A 20424-nucleotide genomic window follows, 5' to 3' on the forward strand; every position below is an offset into this window, starting at 1 on the left:
GGCCTTGTCTGCCCCTCCTTGCCCCATTTTGGCTGGCAAAGTCCTGCAGGAGGCGATCTAGGCATAAAAATGGGATGCTGGGGGAAGGGAGGCTCGTGCAGTCCCTGCGTGGCCCATTTTGGCTGACAGAGGCACCGTGGGCTGGTCCTTTGCTATTTCCAGACCAGCCCCGCAGGCCGGATTTGCCCTGTTTCCCTGAAAATAAGACCCAGTTGGAAAATAAGCCCTAGCATGATTTTTGCAGGATGCTCATAATATAAGCCCTACCCCGAAAATAAGCCCCAGCTAAGATTGTCAGTCCGATGGACACATTTGGAACCGTATTTTCCCAAAAATAGGCCCTAACTGGAAAATAAGCCCTAATGCGTCTTTTGGAGCAAAAATTAATATAAGACCTGGTCTTATTTTCGGGGAAACACGGTAAGCACCCCGTGGGCCACATCTGTCACATCTGTGAGCTTGACACCGCTGTCCCAGAAGAACGACTTGAACTTTGACTGAAGTATAGACTGCTTGTTCTCTTTTGGTGATAATCACCACGCAGCCGCATTTAAGGGCACATAAGCATCTAATAGACCGGAAGAAAAGGAATGGCAGGGGTGAGGGAAGTACAGGTACTCCTTGATTTATGACCACAATTGAACCCCAAATTTCTGTCGCTAAGCAAGACAGTTAATGGGTTTTGCCTCATTTTACGACAGTTCTTGCCATAGTTCAGCAAATCCCTCCTGTTGTTAAGTTAGTAACATGGTTGTTAAGTGACTCTGGCTTCCCCATTGACGTTGCCTGTCAGAGGGTCGCAAAAAAGTGATCACATGATCACGGGACTCTGGAACCATCATAAATATGATCTCGTCGCCAAGCATCTGGATTTTGATCATGTGACCATGGGGATGCTGCAACAGTCATGAGTGTCACAAGTGGTCATACGCCACTGCTGTTGTAACTTTAAAGGTCACTAAACAAATGGTTGTAAGTTGAGGATTACCTGTAGAAGATGATACTGGTGGAGAAAGTGAAGGGGCAAGATCAAGGAGAACACTGGAATGAAATGGCTAGTCTAGTGAGGCAAAGGGCCAGGGGAGACTAGATGACCTACAAGGTCCCTTCCAACTCTGATTATCTGGAAACATGATATTAGTGCTCCAATATTTGAGGAGCTGCCACAGAGTGTGTGTATGTGTGTGTGTGTGGGGTGTCAACCTATTTTCCAAAGCACCTGAAGGCCAGACAAGGGATAATGGATGGAAACTGAACAAGGAGAGATTCAACCTGGAAATAAGGATAAATTTTCTGACAGTGAAAACAATCAACCCATGGAATAGAAGCTGCCTTCAGAAGTTGTGGGAGCTTCATCCCTGGAGGCTTTCAAGAAGAGACTGGACTTGAAACTGAATATGAAAGAATATGTAACTTAGGTCAGGTTTGTATGGAAATGTAAAAACCTGGAACCACATTGTTCACCAAAAGAGATGTTTTTTAAAATATAAAAATAAAAAACTTATTACAAAAAAAAGAAGAGACTGGACTGCTATCTGTTGGAAATGGTGTAGGATTAGGGTTAGGGTTAGAGTCCGAGTCCTGCTTGGGCAGGGGGTTGGACTTGATGACCTACAATGTCCCTTTCAACTCTGTTAATCTGTAATCTGTAAAGAGCTTTTGACAGCCACGGGGGTTTGAGATTTGACCATAGCTACAAGGCCTTGGGCCTGAGAAGATGTCATTTAACTGGTTAAAATGTTCTGGTGAACCTGTCTTCCTTCTCCTCATACATGAATCACCAAGACTGAAGAGTTCCATTTCTTCCCTCAGCAAAATGTGTACAGGTAGTCCTCGATTTATAATGGTTCATTTAGTGACCATTCAAAGTTATAACGGGCACTGAAAAAAAGTGACTTGTGACCGTTTTTCACAGTTACAACCTTTGCAGGATCCCCACAATCATTTGATCAAAGTTCAGATGTTTAGCAACTGGTTCATATTTATGACGGTTGCTGACTCCTGAGGTCATGTGATTCCCTTTTGCGACCTTCAGACAAGCAAAGTCAGTGGGGAAGCTAGATTCATTTAACAACTGGGTTACTAACTCAACAACCGCAGCGGTTCACTTAACAACTGTGGCAAGAAAGTCCATAAAATGGGACAAAACCGCTTTGTAAAGCCTTAGTAAGGCCACACCTGGAATATTGCATCCAGTTTTGGTCACCACATTTAAAAAAAAAAAAAAAAGATGTTGAGACTTTTGAAAAACAACCAGGTTACTAACTTATCAACTGCAGTCATTCACTTAACAACGGAGTCAGGAAAGGTCGTAAAATGGGGCAAAACTCACTTAACAAATGTCTTACTTAGCAACAGACATTTGGGGGTTAATTGTGGTCGTAAGTCAAGGACTACCTGTGTTTGCTCAAGTCACCATCTGCAACCTTTTCAGAGGTTTGAAATTTAGATAACGTAACAGGAGTGCCTGTCAGAATGTGGGAGAGAGTGCAGGTTTACTAGCCAACATTTTGCGGTGTGTGTAAATTGCCAGGCTTGCAAGTTCAAGGCAAGTCCAGCTGTCAGGTACAATGTGGACGTTCTCTTAACATCTGCTTTCTTGAAATGTTTAGGCCAGGGGTCCCCAAACTATGCTGGCTGGAGAATTCTGGGAGTTGAAGTCCACAAGTCTTAAAGTTGCCAAGTTTGGAGACCCCCTGGTTTAGGCCATTGCTTATTTTGAGGAAATTGGTGATCAGATGCTTTTATTTTGGACAAAATACAGGTATTCCTTGACTTGCAACTGTTTACCTAATGACCATTCCAAGTTACAGGTAGTCCTCGACTTACAACAGTTCATTTAGTGACCGTTCAAAGTTCCAACGGCACTGAAAAAAGTAGCTTATGACCGTTTTTTCACGGTTACAACCTTTGTAGCATCTCCATGGTCATGTGATCAAAATTCAGGTGCTGGGCAACCAGTTCATACTTGTGACCGTTGCAAGGTCCCAAGGTCATGTGATCTTCTGACAAGCAAAGTCAATGGGAAAGCCAGATTCACTTAACAACCAGGTTACTAACTTATCAACTGCAATGATTCACTTAACAACTGAAGCAAGAAAGGTTGTAAAATGACTTAACAAATGTCTCATTTAACAGTGGAAATTTTGGGCCCAATTGTGGTCGTAGGCTGAGGACTGCCTGTACAACATCACTGAAAAAAGTGACTTATGACCGTTTTTCCACACTTACAAACGTTGTAGCATCCCCATAATCACGTGATTTCTATTCAGATGCTTGGCATCTGATTCACATTTATGACATTTGCAGTATCCCAGAGTCACGTGATCGCCTTTTGTGATCTTCGGACAAGCAAAGTCAATGAGGAAACTGGATTCACTTAACAACCATCTTACTAAAGTCGTAAAATGGGGCAAAACTCATTTAACAAATTTCTCACGTAACAACATCAATTTTGGGCTCAATTGTGGGTCGTAAGTTGAGAATTACCTATATGGGATGGCTGTCTTTCTGGATGGATGGATGCATTGCTGTCTTAACGCATGAGCCTGATGGGCACTTGCCCATGGGCCCCACGAGCGGAGGGGCCCCATACTAATCGGTGTATGTTAACCCATCAATGCACTTCGTATCCTATAAATACAGCAACATATTTATTATATTTTACTGCATTTTTGTTATTAATACTAACATGCAAATATATGTTTAATTTTATCAACCATTTACATTTTTATTCCCGTGAGTAGTTGTCATAGGGGCCCCAGTACACTGCTTTGCCCGGGGCCCATAATGCTATTAAGACGGCCCTGGCTGGGTGGGTGGAATGCTGCATGGATTCCTTACAAAAAAAAGTAAATAGCATTTCTGAGTTATTAAGAGGAGGCAGCCCGTTGAATTTGATGAGCTGAAACAGCTTTTATTTTTTGTTCTTCTGCATTTAAATGAATCTTCCTACATTCTTCCACTAAACTTTGCACGATGGTCACAAGGCTTCTTCCAGCGGCTAATCCGTCTTGTGATGTCTAACATCCCTTTCTTCAAAAAGGAAGCAGCCATCCATCCATCCTCTGCTCTGGACCTCAGCTGAACTTCACCTTAATTTATTAGGACAAGCTTCACATCCTGAAGAAGGAACCTTAACCTGGGAAATAAGATTTCATCCTCCCAGCCTAATCGCTGACTGTGACCTGTTGACCTGGCTAATCAGTCTTCATTAAAACTGAGTCAGCACAGCATGGTTGTCGGGGGGCACCAGCATTTCCATGCAGACCATTTGGGTTCCAGGTGTGCCCATCAGTCTGACAAGGAGAAATGAAATGGAACTGAGGCTACCTCGAATATGTTTCAATCTGATTTGTAGCTTAGCTAATAGAGAAGAGTGATAAAGATACGGAGGTGCCTGGAGGCTAAATCTGAGGTAGTATTCAGCCAATGTTGATAGGTTCTGGAGAACAGGTAGTGGAAATTTTGAGTAATTTGGAGTAGTTCAGCAAATACCACCTCTGACTGGCCCCGCCCCCATCTATTCTCTGCCTCCCGAGTCCCAGCTGATCGGCTGGGTCTTCTTTTGCCCTGCATAGGAGAACGGAGCTGGAAAGCAGGTTAATTGGGTGGGGAGGGAATGGGGATTTTACAATATCCTTCCCCTGCCATGCCCACCAAGCCAAGCCATGCCCACAGAACCGGTAGTAAAAAAAATTAAATCCCACCACTGATCGCCATTGTAACATTGAACAGCCACTAAATAAACCATTGTAAGTTGAGGACTACCTGCATTTGATATCAGAGCAATGTTGAAAAGAAGCGATATACAGAGATGCAGCTCAGTCAGGAATCTATCGGAGACACCGTATTATTGCAATTTTTGCCTTGATGGCTGAGATCTTTGCTTGCCTGCAAATGCTTTCATTTCGCAGTTTACGATGCAATTTTCGCGCTTATGGTTTATCTTCTGAATTTATTTATGCAGAGAATGTGCTGTCTCTCTCTCTTATGGTCCTCACGAAAGGCCCCAGCCGGCCTCTCTTGCAAACACATAGACACGAGAAGGAGACCTTAGGAAAGGTCATCAACTCAGGAAGTTCCAGCTTGGGGATTTAACGAAAATGAGTTGCCGAGTGTCGCATTTCAAGCGGAGAATTGTTGGAGAGCGGGTGAAGAGGGAATCTCTTCTCCAGAAATAACAGGTCATCCTCAACGTACAACCACAATTGAGCCCCAAATGTTTGTTGCTAAATGAAACATTGGTTAAGTGAATTTTTCCCCCATTTTATGACTTTTCTGGCCTCAGTTGTTAAGTGAATCACTGTAATTGGTAGGTTAGTAACCCGATTGTTTTTCAAAAGTCTCAGCATCTTTTTTTCTAATGGGTGACCGAAACTGGATGCAGTATTCCAGGTGTAGCTTTACTAAGGCTTTATAAAGCTGTTTGGTCCTGTTTTATGGCTGTTCTTGCCAGAATTGTTAAGTGAATCCCTGCAGTTGTTATTTTAGTAACACAGTTGTTCAGTGAATCTGGCTTCTCCATTGACTTTGTTTGTCAGGAGGGCTGCAAACAGTGAACACAGGACCCTGGGACGCTGCAACCGTCATAAAGACGATTCAGTTGTCAAGCATCCAATTTTTGATCACATGCAATGGTGGGATTCAAACATTTTTTACGACTGGTTCTACGGCCGTGGCTTGGTGGGGCATGGCAGGGGAAGGATACTGTAAAATCCCCATTCCCTCCCGACCCCACTAACCTGCTTTCCAGCTCCGTTCTCCTATGCAGGGCAACAAAAGGAGACCCAGCCAATCAGCTGGGACCTGGGATGCAGAGACTAGATGGGGCCGGGACCGGTCAGAGGTGGTATTTGCCGGTTCTCCGAACTACTCAAAATTTCCGCTATCGGTTCCCCAGAACTGGTCAGAACCTGCTGAATATTACTTCCGATCACGTGACTATGTGGATGCTGCAACGGTCTTAAGTGTGAAAAACAGTCATTCAAAACTACATCCAGTTTTGGTCGCCACGATGTAAAAAAGTTGTTGAAAGTCTAGAAAGAGCACAGAGAAGACCAACAAAGAGGATTAGGGGACTGGAGGCAAAAACATACGAAGAACTGTTGATGTATGTCTAGTTTAATGAAAAGAAGGATTAGGGGAAACATGATAGCAGCGTTCCAATATTTTAGGGGCTGCCACAAACAAGAGGGAGTCAAGCTATTCTCCAAAGCAGCTGAAGGCAGGACAAGAAGCAACGGGTGGAAACTAATCAAGGAGAGAAGCAACCTAGAACTCAGGAGAAATTTCCTGACAGTGAGAACAATTAATCAATGGAATGGCTTGCCTTCAGAAGTTGTGGGTGCTCCATCGCTGGAGGTTTTTAAGAAGAGATTGGACAACAATTTGTCTCAAATGGTATAGGGTTTCCTGCTTGAGGAGGGGAGGGTTGGACTAGATAGGTCCCTTCCAACTCTGTTATTCTGTTATTACCTATATATGAGCTGGGCAACCACATACCATTGTTAAATAAACAAATTAATTAAATGTGTGACAAACGCACCTTCTATTGAGTTTTATCATTTCCACAGTGTCTTCCAGGGATGCCCAAATATAATATTGTCGGCAGCTAAATTTTCTGCAAAACAGTAGGTCAGGATTTGTTAACTGCCAAGTGACCTTTTCATTCCCTTGGAACTTTTTTTTTTTTTTTTTACAAAAAGAACTAATATGACATCTCCCAGCGAAAGGTCAGAGCTTGAAATTCCTCATGCAGTCGCAGTGTATTTCTTGTAGCAAATAATTATCTTTGGCATTTAATTATATTCCGGGCACAAAAAGTTGCTGCAGCTGCTACTCTGAATGGGGGAAGCGGTTTGTAACGAGCTTAGAGCAGCTGTTACACGTCTGTGAAGAAATCACAGGAAAAAAAAAATCCCCTTTTTATACTGAAGGCTAACTTAAGATGACCGTTAAGAGTGGAATACAGTGTAACCCATGTAGTCCTCGACTTACGACCACAATTGGGCCCAAAATTCCAGGTGGCAAGTGAGACATTTCTCAAGTGAGTTTGCCTCGTTTTACGACCTTCCTTGCCACAGCTGTTAAGTGAATCACTGCAGTTCTTTCAGTGAATCTGGCTTCCCAGATTCTGATAAACTTTGCTTATCAGAAGGTCACAAAAGGGGATCACTTAGGCCGGAGGGGGAGGGGTTGGACTAGATCAGTGGTCGCCAACCGGTGGGCTGTGGCCCACTGATGGGCCGCAAGAAAATTTTGGTGGGCTGCAGGGAAATCTCATCCCCAGAGCACCCCCCACAAAGCAATTAATCCAGGCTGTGCAGAAACACAAGGCTGCGCCACCCACATAGCCCGCAGGCACCCTCCCCGCCCACTCACTTCTTACCGGGCAAACTTGCCTGCCAAATTGCTATTTTTCCAACCATCTGCTGTGCCGGGAGATTTAGATTAGCTAGGAAGCAGGAAATGGTTGGATTTCTTGCTTTCTAGCTAATCTTTAGATCTTCGGCTCTGCTTTTAAGCACAGCCGAACCCCCCTTAGGACTGAAGGTTGTATTATTCAGTGCAGATTCATGGCAAGCAAATTTTATGTGACAGACTGAGCTAGCCAATGGCTGATAGATAGATCACTGAATGATTCTGAGAGCAACTCAATCTGCCTGCCTGCTTTGCCTGATTTTGGGTAAAAATTGCTCTTTTTTAAAATAAAACATTCGATATTTACATACATGGTGTGTTGTGAATTAATTTTGTGAGTTTGCTTGCAAGCAAATTTTATGTGACAGACTCAGATAGCTGATGGCAGATAGATAGATCTCTGAATGAATCTGTGATTCTGTGAGCAACTCAATCTTCCTGCCTGCTTTGCCTGATTTTGGGTAAAAGTTGCTCTTTTTTAATAAAAAAATCAATATTTATATAAATGTTTATAATATTTTGTGTGTATTTTTATGTGACAGCCCTACTGATGGCAGATAGATAGATCTCTGAATGAATGAGCAACTCATGTCGCCTGCTTTGCCTGATTTGGTAAGTTGCTTTTTTTAAAAATCAATATTTATATAAATATTATAATATTTACACACAAGCCATGCGCAACCAGTCACATGACTACCAGGCCACACCCACAAATTAGGCCACGCCCACAGAACCGGTTAGTGGTCCCTGGGATGTAAAATTATGGGTTTGGTGGTCCCTGAGGTCCAAAAGGTTGGCGACCCCTGGACTAGATGACCTACAAGGTCTCTTCCAACTCTTGATTATCTGTACATGACTCCAGAATACTGCAGCTATCATAAATACAGGTAGTCCTCGACTTACGACCACAATTGAGCCCAAAATTTCTGTTGCTAAGCGAGACATTTGTTAAGTGAATTTTGCCCCATTTTATCACCTTTCTTGCCACCGTTGTTAAATGAATCACCGAAGTTCTTAAGTTAATGACATAGGAATATCCTGCAGCCAAGAAGGCTCCACGCTCATTTGCACCACTCAGATGACCTTGAGGACACAGATAAACCTCCAAATGGCCTTAACAACTCGCTAAAAGAATGCAAATTGTTAGGATAACATTGTTTACCCTAACTGGTTTGGGTAAAAATAATAAATATGGTATCATGGTTTGTTAGTTAAAGTGTGTGTAACTTAACTGCAAGAATGTAATTAAGGGTGCAGCTGTAAAAGTACTATATAAGCAGCAAGGCACTCTCTGGCTTACTGATCCCTAATTACTGGCTGACTTATTGAAGACTGCGTCTTGCTGGATCGGGAGGAGAAGAAGTGTTGGATTACTTTGAAGATATTTCTCAACGGAGAGAAGATAAGTTTTGGACAGATTTATTATATGTGTACTGACACTGGCTATTGACAAGGACTTTGCAATTAGAGTATCCTCGACAAGACTTGACTGAATTTGGTATATGACTAATGGACTGTTTATAATGACTATGCTATAATTCTTAAATGGAATAAATTATAATTTTGATAGCACAAGCGTATCTGTATTTTTACTGCATGTTAACTAGAAAACTTATCTCACACATTTACCTGTCTTCCTATCTGACTTCGCTGCACGTTCTGTTTAGTTTGTTTTCCTTAACACCCGTTGGAATCCAGGCTTAACACAAATGACCAGCTGTCTGCAAGGAATATAAATCCTTCCATTCCCCACCATCCAGTCAGAACTGAAGAAGCTTCTTGGATGAGAAGCAAAACGTCTTCAAAAGAAAAACCAGAAAGTCCAGTTGCCTCTTGAAAAAAGCACCTTTGGGACAGGCTGCATTACAATTTAGAGCTGTGAATTACATCTATTATTTGATCCAGTTTTGGGGAGGACTTTCCTTCGTTTAATTGCTTGGTGAAATTTTCCCCTTCGCTCCCCTTCATTCCAATGGAGGATACTAATGGAGATGGTGGTTTTTATGGGAAGAATTTGAGATTCTTTCTCTTCATCTGGATGAGCTAAAATGAGGGGAACTCATTCAGATGTCTATCAGATGATAAGCACTCAAGTCAGAACACGATTAGGCTTTGCTAAAAGCTTTGCTTTTAGTGAAATTAAATTAAGTTGTTTTGTTTTCCATTCAAGCCCACGAGGTTAGATTGGATGTAGAAAATCGGTTCAGGTCAGTTGGAGGCTGGAAATAAATTCCTGGACAACCAAACAATAATCAGGGACCGAGAGATGGAGGTGTTATCAACATGACACTGAGGTCAAGTTTCAAAGCCAGACTAGAGAAATATAGGGTCAAAGCCCGTTTCTCAGTAGAATCAACAACCATGAAGTGATGTGCAATTAAGCCTTGACTGGAAACACAATCCTCGGCATTTTGGAAAATATGAGGAGGATACATCTGTAGGCGTGGGAAATTTTCCATTTTTCCCTTTCTATTGAGTAGTCCACAATTATAAATGGGAAAATTATATGGAATTTGAGTTCCTTCCCACCTGGTTTCCCAGCAGTCAATGAGGGAAGCTGGACTCACTTAATGACTGTGTGATTCATTTAAGAACTGCAGTGATTCACTTAACAACTCTGGCAGGAAAGGTTGTAAAATTGGGTGTGAATCCTTAAAAATTGTCTTGCTTAGCAATGGAAATTCTGGACCCAATTATGGCCATAGGCTGAGGTCTAGTTTCCAGTTTAAGCACTAATCCAGTGGTGGCAAACCTTTTTCGGTTCCCGTGTGAGGACCTGGTATTTGGTCATTTCTGTATCTTCTAGTTCAGGGGTCTCCAACCTTAGCAACTTTAAGACTTGTGGACTTCAACTCCCAGAATTCCTCAGCCAGCTTCCTCAGAATTCCTCAGCCAGCTTCCTCAGCTGGCTGAGGAATTCTGGGAGTTGAAGTCCACAAGTCTTAAAGTTGCTAAGGTTGGAGACCCCTATTTAGTTTATCGGATTGAAGTGAAGGTTCTTCTTTTATTTATCAAATCAAGCTTTGATGTTACTGAAAAAATCAGCCCAATCGTAATATTGGTAGTCCTCAACTTATGACCACAATTAAGCCTAAACTTTCTGTTGTTAAGTGAGAGAGACCTTTGTTAAAGGAGTTTTGCCCCATTTTATGACCTTTCTTGCCAGAGTTGTTAAGTGAATCACTGCCGTTGATAAGTTAGTAACCCAGTTAAGTGAACCTGGCTTTCCTATTGACTTTGTTTGTCAGAAGGTCACAAAAGGGGAATCACATGACTTTGGGACCCAGCAATGGTCATAAGTATGAACCAGTTGCCAACCATCTGAATTTTGATCATATGATCATGGGGAAGCTACAAAGGTTGTAAGTGTGAAAAATGGCCATAATAAGCCACTTTTTTTTAGTGCTGTTGTAACTTTGAGCGGTCACTAAATGAACTGTAACAAGTCAAGGACTACCTGTATTTAACGTCTAAGAATTTTAAAAAAGTTTAACAGCAGCAGCTGTACAAGTGCAGTCAAGTTTGCTATCACTATACAGATAGGAATCTATTATTTAATAGTACTTCTTTTAAACTTCAATAGCAGAGGAATTAAACAAAACGTGACAATGGTGCCCTTTCATTCAGATCCGGAAGCCATCATACATAGGTGTAACTCAAAAAATCAATTGCTACCAACCTGCCTTCCATTTACAACTGCATTGATTTATTCACTTAACATCTGTGATGAGGAAGGTCAGAAAATGAGATACAACTCACTCCACAAATGTCTCATTTAGCAGCAGAAGTGTTGGGCTCAGTTGTGGTCATATTGTGTTGTGGTCAGTTGTGTATTTTTATTTTTAGATAATGCATGCATTTCAGATTAAGGAGAAATATACTTAGCAGATAAATTGTGGCCTTTGCTATGGTGTATATGTTTTGTTTGAGATTAATATTGCAATCTTTTTATTATTTTATAGTCATGGGCAACCTTTTATCAGTGTTTTAAAGGCTGTCTCACCCTACTCCCCCCTCTAAGTGCTGCAATATTATCTATAATCCAGCGAATTCTTTGTAGAAATAAAGAAGGGAGAGGTTTTTGATTTGTATTCCTTTCTAGCTGGATTCCTCCATAATTAACCTACTGTAGAAAGATAAGAACTGTTTCACCTTTTTAGGAATGTAGGCCTGGCTGAATTTTCCTTTTTAATGTGTGTGTGTGTGTGTGTGCGTCTTTCTTTTTTTCCACATTACAAAGGAATGGGAGGTCTAGAAAGTTATTGTGTCCACATAAAAAAGGCATGTTCATTTCTTTTATGTTATATTTTAACCCTCAAAATGCTAAGCAATTGATTTAAGGATTGCCAACGTTATTTGAAGCTGAAATGTTTAAATACTTACGAACGATCCTTCGATAAGTTTATTTTATTTTTTAATTTTTGTTTATTTATTTGTTTAATTTCTGTAGCTGCCTATCTCAGTCAATGACTCCAGGCAGCTTACAATTCAAAAAATATGTTACAGTTTTTAATGTATTAAAAGATTAAAAATATTTTAAAATCAATATGTTAAAATATATTAAAGTTAAAAATATTACAAGCAACTTAAAACAATAGAAACAAATATGTACTAAATATATACCTTTGATATAGTTTTTTGAGGGGAAAAGGAAAAGATTTTCATTTGTTATTGAAGAGAAAAATTATCTTGACTTTTTTGTATTCTTTTCTCAAAAGTTCAATATACTTTTAAAAAATCAATCAATTGATAAACATGGTGAATTAAAAAGAAGATAGCCAAAAGGAGAATTAAGGTGGAATAATGTAACAGGTGTTTCTAGAAGTTTCTTAGTTCTTTCAAGAAAGTGGAAAGGAACAAAAGAATTTATTAGGACAATAATTTAGGAAATAAAACGACTTTGACATAAACATTGTGAAGCAACAAGAGATGAATATAGAAACAAAAAAAAATAGTAAATGTTTTGATTAATGTTATTTAGAGAAGAATAGTTATGGTTCTGGAACTGAATATGAATCTCCATACAATTAATTGCCTGGAGAAGCAATAATAACTAGATCATGTTGATGATACAGTATTAATTAAAAGCAGAAACTGAATCCTATATACTTTCATCGTTTTCTTTGCAAATAATCCCAGTTCAGGAAAAATCAATAAAACAAAAACTTATGTTTTCCGGGAGTTAGCATATACATTCCACATTTTCATACCTGTTTTTGAGTTTAAAAACCAGCCCGCAGACATCTAAAATATAGAGATGTGTGTTTCTCTTACTTTTCCCCACAGGTTTCTCTTTTCCTTTTATGGTGTTGTACAATTGATGGAGTTGTTTATTTATTTACACAGAAATGCAATTGATAAGCAGGCGGTCTGCCAATGACTTTGGGTGGCTCATAGTTATAGGTAGTTCTTGACTTACAACAGTTGATTTAGTGGCAATTTTATTCCCTTGGTTTGAACACTGGAAACCCATATTTCTGTAAGTGTCACATTTCCCGTGTTTTACTTTAAACATTCTTACCCTACTGATAAAATAAGGGTCATTTTGTGTGTTTTTTAAATAGAACTTTTTTGACAGGATGATGAATGGAAGATTTTTGGAGAAAGCCGGTGCCAGCTTAAAAAGAGGAATTCCGTTGCTGAGATTGTTGTCTTTTCCCACCCAGCACTGATATTTTTAAGCCGCATGCTTTTTTTCAGTCTTGGCAAGAACATGGCTGCACAGATCAATCTTTAAAAAATAATAATAATTTTTTAAAAATTAATTTTCTATTACAGGGGTGTCAAACTCAAGGCCTGCAGGCCGGATCTGGCCCTCAGGTTGTTTAAATCCAGCCCATGGGGCTGCCCTGGAAATATCAAAGGACCGGCCCTCGGTGCCTCTGGTGGCTAAGGACCGCCCCCTGAGCCTCGTTTTCACCCTGCATGGCCAGAAAACAGCCCCAAAATGGGCCTGAAAACGGCTGGCAGTGTGCTGCAACAGGCAGGGAGGGTGAAAACGAGACTCAGGGGGGCTGCCCGGGGACCCCACACACACACCCCATTTTGGCTGACAGGGTGCTGCAGGAGGCATCCATCCCGCCCCCACCCACCCCGCTCTGGCCCGCGGAGAACTACAATGCTGATTCAGCCTTCGAAGAAATCCAGTTTGACACCCCTGTTCTATCAATTACATTTCTTAGTGTTTTAATAAACGCTGTGTTGTCTGGGTATTTAATTTGCTTAACAATACAGATTCCATTCTTACTTTCAGTCTTCAAATGAATTAGAAGCACTTGGATTGAGAGCTGTGGAGGTCTTATCAGCAGCTACCTTGTCTTAGCAACTGATTGGGTGTATATCATACAAAGGAAAGTTTCCTTTCCAGGGAAGAATAATTAATAATTAATAATAAGAATAAGCAATAATTAGTACCCATGGATGAGGATATTTGTAATTCAGGTTGAAATTAGGGTCCTTGGTGTTCTCTGAGCTTGGTTGTTTTCTTGCAGATGTTTCATTACCCAACTAAGTAACACCATCAGGGCCAGAATGGGTGGGATTTCCTTTCTGATTACATACAAGAGGCTTTATGAAAAGCCTTCTTCATGAGATGGATGGGGTATGGAAAGTACCCAAAAAGCTATACAGAAGGTCCATCATAAATTTTAATCACTACCCTTTTATTAAAAAAAAACATAAAGAAATATAGCACAATTTCTGAAAACCTGATGAAGTATAGGGAAGATTTTTTTTCAAACTATTTGTTTAATTTCCATATTACAATTAGACCTTGACTTATCACCACAATAGAACCCAAATTTTCTGTTGCCAGGTGAGATGAATTTTAAGTGAATTTTGCCCCATGTTACAATGTTGTCATAGTTGTTAAGTGAATCACTGCAGTTGTTCAGTTAGTAACATGAAGTGAGCCTGGCTTCTCAACTGACTTTGCTTATCAGAAGGTCGTAAAAGGTAACCTGGTAAAACCCTGGACCCTGCAACCATCATAAATACGAGTCAGTTGCCAAGTGTTTGAATTTTAATCACGTGACAATGGAGAGGCTACAACGGTACTAAGTGTGAAAAACGATCATGTCACTTTTCCCCCAGTGCCGTTGTAACTTCAAGCGGTCACTAAATGAATTGTTGTAAGTCGAGGACTACTTGTAATCGTCCAATCAAAACTTGATGATATTTCTTTTCTGTCCTCTTTAAAGAAAAAATCCGATTCTCTTTCCATAAATTGAATAAATTCCTTTTCTTTGGGTATTGATTGATTCAATGTCCATCTTAGTTTCCCTTTTCGTCCCTTCCATACAACTTTTGTCAGATTGTGATCCGCCCAGTTCAGTGGTAGGATTCAAATTTTTTTACTACTGCTTCTGTGGGCATGGCTTGGTGGGCATGGCAGGGGAAGGATACTATTAAATCTCCATTCCCACCTCACTCCAGGGGAAGGTTACTGCAAAATCCCCTTCCCTCTCCACCCCACTAACCTGCTTCCCAGCTCCGTTCTCCTGTGCAGGGCAACACAAGAAGACCCAGCTGATCGGCTGGGACTCGGGAGGCAGAGAATAGATGGGGGCGGGGCCAGTCAGAGGTGGTATTTGCCGGTTCTCTTAACTACTCAAAATTTCCACTACCGGTTCTCTGTAACTGGTGAGAACCTGCTGAATATCACCTTTGGCCCAGTTGCTTATTTCTATATTTATTTCTTGAACATTGGATTTCAACTCTGCTGATATCCATATCCTGTCTAGTCTTAACCAGGACATGAGTCTATTTAGAATAAAATGAGTATTGATTTTCCTTGGGATGTATTTCTTGCCATATATCTTGAATACCTAGTTTTTCCGCCATTTTGAAGAAAGTCAATGGAAGTGTTTTCCTGGCTTTTTTATTTACTTTTCTAGTCTTATCATCTAATTCTGCATCTACAATTGTACAACTTTCAGGTTTATATAACTGCCGCGTGTTTGTTCTTGGAGGAGCGGAACTGTGTTTTTTTGTGCTAAAATATACATTTCCCCCCCTTCTTTCACAGTTGTTCCATGTGGCCTATGTACTGATCAAGTTTGCAAATTCTCCCCGTCCAGACTTATGGGTGCTGGAGCGATCGACTGATTTCGGAGTGACGTATGATCCTTGGCAGTACTTTGCCTGTGAGTATGAGAGCAAATTAAAAGCGATTAATTGATTAGGCAAAGTTAATATTTATGGAAACTGAGGAGGAACTTTCAACAGAATTGGATGAGATTGTGTGGAGGACGAAGCATAATCTCCCTCCACCTTGCGTGATGTTGTAAATATTCTATGGACGCAAAGATAGCATTTACAAAGAGGGTGAAACTTCTCTCACCTTTCTCACAGGCTACAGGTAATCCTCGATTTACAGCCGTTCATTTAGTGACCATGCAAAGTCAGGACTGTGTTGAAACTTACACCTGACTTATAGTGGCTCCTTGCACTTACGACTGTCACAGCGTCCCTGCGGTCATGTGATGCAAATTCAGGCACTTGGACTGCCAGCATCCCAGGAATCACATGACCTTCCCAGCTAACCTCCAACAAGCAAAGGCAATGGGGAAAGCCAGATTCATTTAATGACTCTGTGATTCACTTAATGACGGCAGCAAAATATATTGTAAAATCGGACATGACTCGCTTAGATAAAAATGCATTTATGGCTAGCTGGTGTACTTCACTATTCTCTGAAATAAAAAAGATGTAAGGAAATTCAGTCAGAGAATTTGTTTTCTCAGTATGAAACTGCCTACTGTTCTCAGAGCAAATCTCAGCTTACCACAGTTCATTTAGTGACCATTCAAAGTTACAACGGCACTGGAAAAATGACTTATTACTGTTTTTCACACTTATAACTGTTGCAGCATCCCCAGGGTCATGTGAACAAAATTCAGACTCTTGGCAACTGGCTCCTATTTATGACAGTCACAATATCCCAGGGTCACGTGATCCCCATTTGCAATCCTCTGACACACAATGGGGAAGCCAGATTCACTTAACAGCCGTGTAACTTAACAACTGCAGTGTGTCAACTAAAAAATGCTTCTTTGGTCATTTTAGTTGCCAGCAGAAAGGAAGTGGGGAAAGTAGTGCCTTCCTTAAATGCTTCAGATAATTGCTTGGTGGCCGAAGCTATTGGTGCACAAGATTATTACTGGAGAGCATGATTGATGACTCTTGGCTATAGATGTGCCCCATTGGAGAATATACATCCAGGGGGTGGGGGGAAAGACCAGGGTCAAGGGTGAAATGAATGATGTGTCTTAGTGTCAGCTACATCCAGGTAATGCCGAAATGGTCACTTCTAATAAATCCATTTTTTTTACTGTGAGAGATGCAGCTAGAGACTTATGATTTGAATGGGGGTGTATTGTTGGAGCCCTGATACAGTGATTCGTTTTAGAGCTGTGGCCAGAAAGATCGTAAAATGGGTCCAAACTCATTTAACAAGCATCTCACATAGCAACAGAAATTTGGGCTCCATTGTGGTCGTAAGCCTAGGACAACCTCTGCTTAGGTTGGCAAAATGCGTCGGTTTCCTTGGAAAACTCATCATTTTTCAAGCAGACAGAGAGAACACAAGTTGTTGGGAAGTATTAAACACTGGCTTCTCCAGGGAGAAGTGATAGTAATTGGCAGAAGATGTGAACTAAGTTTTATGATGATCTTTTAAACAGAAAAACCTGGAAAAAAGAATATCTGGGAGGATGATACAGGAACAGGTTCCCTTGAGTGTGCTACAACTCACAGTTTTTGACAGTAACGCATTAAGTTCACCTCGTGGGTAAAAGAACAAGAAGCATTTTTATCCCAAAGAGGCTCTCAAAGAATAACAAAAGGCTTTATGCCAACATTTTTATATATAGTAGTAGTTCTCCACTTTACAATCACAATTGAGCCCAAAATGTCTGTTGCTAAGCAAGGCAGTTGTTAAGTGAGTTTGGACCCATTTTACCACCACCTTGCCACATTAATTAAGCAAATCACCACAGTTATTAAGTGAACTATGTGGTCGTTAAGCAAATTTGGATCCCAGAAGCCAGATGGGAAGGATACATGTGAATGTTTGTAGAGCAGGGGTGTTCAAACTTGACAGCTTTAAGACATGTGGACTTCAACTCCCAGAATTCTTCCTCCAGTTATGTTGGCTCAGGAATTTTGGCAGTTGAAGTCCACATGTCTTAAACTTGCCAAGTTTGAAGACGCTTGCTGTAAAGATTCTCCATTATCCAGGTTATGGTTGTCCCAAAGGTGCTTTTTCAGGAGGCAACTGGACTTTATGGTTTTTCTTTGAAGACGTTTTGCTTCTCATCCAAGAAGCTTCTTCAGCTCTGACAGGATAGTGGGGAATGGATGGATTTATATTCCTTGCAGACAGCTGGTCATTTGCATCCTTTTAGAGCAGGGGTCTTCAAACTTGACAAGTTTAAGACTTGTGGACTTCCAACTCCCAGAATTCCTGAGCTAACATGACTGGAGGAGGAATTCTGGGAGTTGATGTCCACAAGTCTTAAAGTTGTCAAGTTTGAAGACCCCTGTTTTAGAAGGCTGTTGAAACACAGCATTCAGATTACCAGCTATCTGCAAGGAATATAAATCCTTCCATTCCCCATCATCCTGTCAGAGCTGAAGAAGCTTCTTGGATGAGAAGTGAAACGTCTTCAAAAGAAAAAACAAGGAAGTCCAGTTGCCTCTTGAAAAAGCACCTTTGGGACATACATGGTGATCACATGACCCTGGAACATTGCAACTGTTACAAACACAAGGGCCTAGTTTTTGATCATGTGACTGGGGATGCTGCAATGGTTGTTTCAGTGAAAACCTGTCTTAAGTCACTTTTTTCAGTATTGTTATACAAATGTTCACTAAACCAATGGTTGTAAGTCGAGGACAACCTGTATTTCATAGTTTCGTAGGTCTGGAAGGGACATTGGAGATATTCTAGTCCAACTGGAAGAAATCGTTCCTTTGTATAATGCATGAAGATTTATAGAATAATATTGTGACTTACGACCATTTTTTGCACATACGACCATTGCAGCATTCCCCATGATCACTTGACCAGAATTCAGACTTTTGGCAACCGATTCATATTTATGACTGTTGCCATGTCTCAGGGTCATGTGATCTCCATTTGCAACCTTCTGACAAGCAAAGTCAATGGAGAAGCCAGATTCACTTAACAACTGGGTTCCTAACTGAAGAATCGCAGTGATTCACTTAACAACTGTGGTAAAAAAAGCTCATAAAATGAGGTAAAACTCATTTAACAAATGTCTCATTTAGCAACAGAAATTTTGGGCTCAGTTGTCATGTTTATGTAGTGCATATTGGAGGTGATGACCCACTGAGAGCTGTATGCAACAAAATTTCATTTTAATTTATGCCAAATAGTGTACATTGAAAGTGACAAAAAATGTGGAAAAGAAAAAGGCACTTATTTCCATACCTGGTGGACATGCCAGGAAGTGAAAAAATATTGGAATACAATTAGACAATGGATAGAAGAAATCATGAATCAGAAAATTAAACTTAATCTGGAAACTTCTTTATTAGGTATAATAACACAAAAATGCAATAAAACAGATAGATATATCATGTTACACATATTAACAGCTGCAAGGATTTCATACACACAATTCTGGAAAGAAAAAAGGGTTCCACCAGAAGGCATGGTTATTAAAAAAAATAGATTGTATAGAGATGGACAGGTTAACGATGAAAATAAAAGACAGAGAAGATTCAATTTACTATAGGGCCTGGGATGCCAGGTATGAGTGGTTTAGAAATAAAAATAAAATAAAATGGCAATTAGGAAAAGAATGAGAGAATATGAAAATATGTAAATATACCATGGAGAAGATTGATGTGTAAGGATAAAAGATATAGATTTGTAGCAAGAGTAAGATGTAATGGTAAAGGAATAAGTAAATACATATATTGAAAAATGTAAGGAGATGCAAAAGATGTCTTGATGTTGATAACAATGTATAAAGTTTTATTTTATGTTTTTAAAATTTGAAAACTTAATAAAATTTATTTTTTAAAAAAGAAAATGACAATAAAGCTATTCTATTCTGTTCTATTCTATTCTATTCTATTCTATTCTATTCTATTCCATTCCATTCCATTCCATTCCACTCCATTCCACTCCACTCCACTCCATATTTTCTATTCTATTCTATGCTATGCTATTCTATTCCACTCTATTCTATTCCATTCCACTCCATATTTTCTATTCTATTCTATTCTATTCTATTCTATTCTATTCTATTCTATTCTATTCTATTCTATTCTATTCTATTCCTGTCCATTTCTAATTCTAATTCTAATAATTCTATACTATTCTATTTGTCATAAGTGGAGGACTTCCTGTATAAAATGCAGTATTTGACTTTTTGTTCTGTATTTACAATTTCTGAGTGAATAAGATCTCTCTGTTTGTGTTTAGTAAAGATTCTAATCTAGTTAGATCCAAGAGTCCTTTGCCAAGTTAAGTTAATTCTTGAGTTAATGCCTGGAGAACTGCGAGTGTTTTTGGATTTGAAGTTTAATATGTATATTGGATTAGCGGGTTATCACCACTGACAACTGAATTACTAAATTTGAGAATCCATGCGCTGCAATCATTTGCTGTGCGATAATCCCGCAGAGTCCATCTGTGTGTTATTAACGCATAGACTGATCTCACAAGACGTATCTAATCATCCCACAACATAACGCAGATGGATCTCGAGGTGCCTACAAACAATTGTTACTTCACATTCATTGCTTTTAAGCTTACAAAGTAAATCCCAGAGTACAAAAAACCCCAAAAGACTTAAGAAAGACAAAGGAAAAATAAAAGGGAGAACGGATTTTTTTAAATTTTAACAACAATTACTGAAGCAAGTTTTCATGCTGTGCATTTGAACACCTTTAAAGATAGTCCTCGAATTATGACCACAATGGAACTCCAAAGACACATATTTGTCTTAGGCTTATGAAGGAGTGTGA

General features: G+C 40.0%; 1 protein-coding gene across 1 annotated transcript in view; it reads left to right on the forward strand.

Moving 5' to 3' along the window:
- LAMA5 (laminin subunit alpha 5) overlaps window positions 1–20424 on the forward strand; it is a 225391-nt gene that overhangs the window by 42775 nt on the left and 162192 nt on the right. Inside the window, exon 3 of the mRNA XM_087959198.1 lies at window positions 15449–15566. Within this exon, the coding sequence (XP_087815324.1) occupies window positions 15449–15566 (118 nt within the window). The remainder of the gene's footprint in view (window positions 1–15448; window positions 15567–20424) is intronic.

Source organism: Notechis scutatus, chromosome 3, assembly GCF_049901735.1.
Source record: "Notechis scutatus isolate UNSWTSFEM ecotype Mainland chromosome 3, rNotScu1.2, whole genome shotgun sequence".
NCBI lineage: Eukaryota > Metazoa > Chordata > Lepidosauria > Squamata > Elapidae > Notechis > Notechis scutatus.